Source organism: Mizuhopecten yessoensis, unplaced genomic scaffold (assembly GCF_002113885.1).
Source record: "Mizuhopecten yessoensis strain PY_sf001 unplaced genomic scaffold, ASM211388v2 scaffold377, whole genome shotgun sequence".
Taxonomy (NCBI): Eukaryota; Metazoa; Mollusca; class Bivalvia; order Pectinida; family Pectinidae; genus Mizuhopecten; species Mizuhopecten yessoensis.
Genome location: NW_018403516.1, coordinates 54,623 through 61,220, shown reverse-complemented (window position 1 = coordinate 61,220; position 6,598 = coordinate 54,623). Strand labels below are relative to the sequence as shown.

Genomic DNA, 6,598 nt, shown 5'->3' with positions numbered 1-6,598 from the left:
AGGATGAGTAAAACAAAACAGGTAAGGGACTGGGCACGGGAGGAATGTAGTCACCAAAGGGAGAAATTTATAGAACTACAAACAAGGTCGATGCAAGACAATTTGCTTTTTTCCGGAAACCCCGAAAATGACGCCAACAAAAATTCAGAAACTGTGCTGAAAGAGTTTATTAAGTCTGAAATGGGAGTTGAGGAGGATATAGAGTTCCAAGTTGTCCACAGGCTGAGGAAGCGCCCAGACGGCAAGCCTCGATCGATGGTGGCTAAATTCGTGAAAAGAAAAGACCACGAAACTGTCCTCAAAGCCGCGCCTAATCTGCGTAACAAAGTATACTCTGTTAAAGAAGAGGTAAACGATAGACGGCGCTGTATTCAGTTTAAAGGGCAAAATGATCGACTGAAGGGAGACAAATTGTTCATTGACGGAAGGCTATACAATCCACCCCACAAGAACCAGCTACCACGACCTCCTTTGAGGCCCGCTGTGATCCCAACCGTCCTTCCGGTTCCGGTCCCGCTTTCGGTCACGATAGGAGATGGCAACCACGTGCACGCGGACACTCTAATCATCAGTACAGCTAGGGGGGACGTCACAAAAGGTCTATCACGTGACCTATATAGTGACTCTGATAATACTATTACTACTACAGAAACTGATTGTACAGAACCACTTAAACTCTCATTTCTAAATTATCAAAACTTAGTTTACCTGAATTTGCATTATTGATTGAATCCTATGATATATTAATTTTTGTTGAAAGTAAGATGGATGATTTTGATGTATTACAGCTACCACACGGGTATGCATACTTTTGTAAAAATAGGTAAAAAAAGGTGAGGAAGAAATCTGGTGGTATTGTTATCATATATAAAGAAAAATTGAAATCGAAGTTACTCTTTCACCACACTCCTTATCAAAAAACTTGATAAGTCAAGATTGTAACATGTTATTGGGATGTGTATACATTCCTCCTGAAAACTCTAAATATTCATCAACGGAATGTTTTGAAGAAATAGAAAATGAGATGAATGATCTGACTGAAAACAGTTGTAAACTAGCACTTGTTGGTGATTTTAATGCCAAAACTCAATGTAAAGATGATTTTGTACAACCTGACGACACACTTTTTGAAGCACTTGATGTAAATATGAATGATGAACTTTACAAGTATTTTTATGATTTACAAAAATTAAATGAACTTGGTGTACCATTAAAACGAGCTAGCCAGTGTAAGGCAAGATCAAATAGTTTCGGGTATAAATTGCTTGATTTTTGTAAAGAAAATAATTCATATATGGTCAAGTTGGGAAAGACAAATTAGTTGGGAAGACAACTTGTATTGATACCAGTGTCTTATTGTCATCAGATCTTTTGGAAATTGTAAAAAAAAATGAAATTCTTGATTTTGATCCTTTAATTTCTGATGTTCATTGTAGACTCGAATTTTGTTTGAAAAGAACGGAAGTGCACAATATAAATGTTAGAAGTAAGGATTTACCAACAAGTTACTATGTTAACTGGAATAATTACAAGGTATCGAACTTCGTCAACTATATTGAAGAAGATAATAATGGTACTTTAAAAGAAATTTGTTGAAAAATTGGACCTGATTTCGGGAAAACCTAGCAATTTAGTTACAGCTGTTGTAATAAATGATGTAAATACAATGAGCAATTTATTCAAAGATTCGGCAAAACATAACTTTGGGGAAAAGAAAGTTTTTCATCAAACATACAAAAGTAAAAAAAACTAGTAAACCCTGGTTTACTCGGGAATGTCATCTGAAGAGGTTAGATTTTCATAGAGCCAAACGTCGTTATAATGCCGATAAAATTCTCACAAACAAAATTACTCTTAAAAATACTGGTATAGAATACAGAAGAACTTTGAATAAATTTTATAAAATTCATCAACAGAAAATGGAAATGGAATTAAGAAAAGTGTCAAAAATAGAGCCGAAAACATTCTGGCACATTCCTAATGAAATCGACGGCACTTGTAAGGGAGAGAATGTTGATAAAAATATCAATGAATTATACAGCTACGTTAAAGATCTGAACAAGGGAGGTAACTCTACTGAAATATTTCCTGTTGAATGGAGAAATTACCGAATGTGAAATTACTTAATCCATTTCTTGTTTAAGTAACACTAAGGCTTCAGGTTAGGATGGAATCTTGAACGAATATTTAAAATCCACTGTTGAACTATTTAAACCATTATATTATAAGTTATTTAATGCTTTATTTAATACAGGCTGCATACCTGACTCTTGGAAGACAGGTGTTATAAAACCCATATATAAACGTAAAGGTGATCCGGATAATTTAGATAATTATAGAGCAATAAGTCTCGTCTCATGTCTTGGAACAGTGTTTACATCCATACTTAATATCAGATTAAATAAAATGGCTAATGAAATAAATCTTATATCTTGGGCTCAGGCTGGATTCAGGAAAAATCACTCCACCACGGACAATATTTTCATTCTACATGCCTTAACCTCAATTCATTTTTCACTCGGAAAATAGTTGTTTTGTTCCTTTATAGATTTCAAAAAGGCATTTGATTCGGTTTGGAGACTTGGGCTATGGAAAAATGTTCAGAAAAGTAAAATAACTGGGAAAATGTTCAAAGTCATTTTTAATTTAAATGCAAATATTAAATCCTGTGTTAAAAATAAAATGGAAATGATATATCTGAAATGTTCAACTGTAACGTCGGGTTAAAACAAGGGGAAAATTTATCGCTATTTCTTTTTGGCATTTATCTTAATGATCTAGAAGATTTTCTTGAAGAAAACAGCGTTAATTGATTACAAACAATAGAAACTTTAAGTGAAAATATTGGAATATATATTAAACTGTTTATAATTCTCTATGCAGATGATTCTATTATCATGTTTGAATCGGCGGAGGCCTCCAATCAGCTCTTAATACTTTTGAATTATATTGTAACAGCTGGAAGCTTGATGTAAATATCAACAAAACCAAAATTGTTATATTTTCAAAGAGAAAATGCCGAACACAGTTTCATTTTACAACATGTAATGAAGAGATAGATGTTCTTAAATCAGTCTCCTATTTAGGAGTCTTAATGAGTTACAATGAAAGTTATTTCAAAGCAGAAATGAAATTGCTGGAACAGTCCAAAAAAGCTGTTTGCTGTGTACAAGAAAATAAGAAATATTTCATTACCTGTAGACCTTCAATTATTTTTTTTTGATTCTCTATTCAGTAGAAGTATGGGGTTTTAAAAATTTAAGTGCTATTGAAAAACTACATTTACAATTCTGCAAGCGTATATTGGGTATCAAAAGAAGCACGCACGCCAAACTACATGGTTTATGGAGAGATCGGGAGATTCCCTTTATATGTTGAAGTTAAAACCAGAGTAATTATGTTTTGGTATAAATTGATAACTAGCCTGTCTGTCAAGCACTATGTATAACTTAATATTTAACTTACAAACAAATGGAATCATGGAGTTCAAATGGTTAAAGAATGTTCAGGATATATGTATAGAAACAGGTTTAAATTTTATCTGGGCGTATCAGAAAGGTTCATTCCCATTTATCCAACTTTTTGAAAAATAGGTACTACAGGTAAAAAGTTTGGGTTGGATAAGTGGGAATAGGGTATATTGTTAAAACAACAAACACTAATTGGAGCTTGGGTCAAGTGTTGGGTTAAAAATATGATACAGAAATTAAGTCCTTTTGGAAATGTGTATCTATATTCAAAGTTATTTCTATTAAGTTGATTTGAATGCTTCATTTTGTTTTTATTTGTGTGGTTTTTTTATTGATTCTGTAGTTATGATATATGCTTTCACAATAAGACTAATTTCTATTTTCAATATATTTATTCAAATAATATCAGACATATATATTATTAACAGACATATTAATTATTAAATATACAAAATGATACAAAATAATATTTATTTCATAAATTGATATAAAGCACTAGATATAAGATGATAGCAATATGAATCATTTTACATGATAGAAAAGTTACAATGTATAGTAAATTTCATATTTAAAATATTTGAATTAAGCAAAGCACTATATCAATCGAATATTATAGAGTCATATCAGTTCATTGAAGTTTCAGCAGGCGTGACACTGTGTCTGTATACTGGTAGATGTCAACTTCCCCTTGAATGAGTCGTTGTTTCTGTCGCTGAAGTCTGGAGTCTAGGATTCTGTATTTCAGCTTTCTTGTCTTTCTAGTGCCACCAGCTGCATACTGGATAAGTCGGATCTCATTTGCTGCTTGAGTGTGCTTGAGTTTTTCGATGATGACGTAGAGGTTTGGGTGTGCTCTGTGAAGTTGGTTGTTGAGTTTGTGGTGCCATCCTTCTAAATGGTTTGTTGTTCTGGGTCCAACTGTTGAGTAGTGGTTCCATTTTGCTGTCTCCATCCCGATCCATTGCTCAGTAACGTAGTCGTTGAACTTGGTGATCTTTGCGTCATCGGTCTCGTAGTCTTCAATTGCGTGGAACCATACATCATCTACTTGGTTGATGGGGACTAGTGGCAATGCTGAAGCTCGTCTAATATGTAGGTTGAGTAGGTTGTCGTTGGTGTACTGGTCTGCTAGTCCAAGTTTCTGTACCTTTCTCCATATGCGATTGCAGTAGTGGAATAGACAACCTTTGATCGACGCTTGTGGAAAGACTGTCTCTGCTGCGTTACGGGCTGAAGACTCGAAGTCGAGGAATGTAGTGGTTGGATTGAGTGGTGTGTTGTTGTTTGCTGCTGCTGTCTTAACGATCTCGAATAGGCGTTGGTAGGTGATCTGGCATTTGTCAGGTAGGAAGGCGAATATTAGTGGGTACATCTCGTCGTCTATGAGTGCATGCAGTGTGTACAGCTGGGTGAAAAGTACAGGACTGGCGTAAAAAGTTCCATGTCAGCGTTACTTAGATGGCGGAGGTTGTCTGTAGTACCAAATACCAGGATCTTGTTGTGGTCACCATCATCTGCTAGTAGGAATTGTGCTCCTGTAGTAGTCTCTTGCCATTCTCCCAGGATATTAATGGCATCACGTGTGGTTGGTAGTGGTGGTAGTTCACTGTTGCGTTCTCGGTACATAGCTGATTTGGTACTGACGAAAGTTGGTATCTGTTCAACGACCTGGTGTGTGTGATCGTCCCATTCTCTGTTTCTGAATTTGATGATCTCGCTGTCGTACAATGCGGGTAGTGGTTCTAGAGTTTTGGCTGCCTTTTCTCTGAGTGTTGCTAGAAATTTCTTGGCATCTATGTCAGCACGAGTTGTCGGGTGGTTGTGGTCTCTAGGAAATCTGGTTACCATGTTGTCTCTGGTGTTGGCTGTGCCTGGGCAATCTTTCTCGGCGCACTTCCTGTAGGCTAGTTCTGCATCTCTACCCTGTTTTCTGGTCTTTATCACATATCTGTAGCTGTTTACAGCTAAGTAGTGGCCTCTAGCATGTCAAATGTAGTCTACTCTTACTTGTGCGTTCGCCATGGTCAAACTTGAATAATGAATTTTGTCAGTGGGTCAGTGCTTATAAGCTAAAATCTAGCTTGGGATGCTTAGTGAGTAGTATTCAAAATGTATGAATAAATTAGTAGAAAAAGGCTTGGGTGCTTCTTTAACACTGTTCAAAGCTTATTAACTGTAATTAATTAGGTATATGCTCAAGTCAGATTAATTGGGACTTAAGTGAATACTACCGAAAAAATATAAGTAATTATTTGATAATGATATATCAATTATTCATGCCAAAGTTAAAGATTGTCTTATTTCTTAAAATTATTCTTTTTCCATTTAATTATATTTCTCATGAATATTTTATACATACTTTCACCTTTCAAAATGAATTAAAATTAAATAAATTTATCCACTCTATAATACTTTTCCCTCTATCCATGGAACAATTTGTCTTGGTTATTTCACCTAATGATTAAAATATACTACTAAACAAACATACCCACAGGGCATAAAACATAAAGTTGGATAAATGGGAATAGCTTTTTTCAGAAGTTGGATAAATGGGAAGACACCATCAGAAAACATGTACTGTAATAGAGATTATATGAAACTTGCTGTGAAACAAAGATTACAAGACCAGTTTATCCAAAAATGGTTAAACGATATCGAGAGCTCTTCAAGAGGATCTACCTATTCCAATTTCAAAACAAATTTTGAACTTGAAAATTACTTTGTGAAACTAAAGTCAAAAGAAAGACAAATTATTGTTAAGTTTAGAACTTCAAATATGCACTTACTTATAGAAACTGGTAGATGGATTGGAATACCCAAAGAAAACAGAACTTGTAATCTTTGTTTTAATGAACTTGGTGATGAATATCATTATCTATTTAACTGCGAACATGAATCTGTTAAACAAATAAGACAACTATTTATTCCAAATTACTACTATACTTACCCTAGCCTTATTAGAATGCGTGGACTATTTACTATATGCAATGTAAAAGTTTTATTAAATGTTAGCAAATTTCTAGAAAAACTTGAAAAGCTATTGAATGTATGTAATTAGTTTGTAGCCTTTATGCCTTTGTTATCCGCCATGTATATATGAATATGATACATATTGACCTCTTGTTACA

General features: G+C 34.4%; 1 protein-coding gene across 1 annotated transcript; it reads right to left on the bottom strand.

Moving 5' to 3' along the window:
- Nucleotides 1–4,098: 4,098 nt before the first annotated feature.
- On the bottom strand, nt 4,099–4,842 carry LOC110447171. The gene has a single exon (XM_021492691.1). It carries the CDS (start codon nt 4,840–4,842, stop codon nt 4,099–4,101), a length of 744 nt encoding a protein of 247 aa, XP_021348366.1.
- Nucleotides 4,843–6,598: the final 1,756 nt, after the last annotated feature.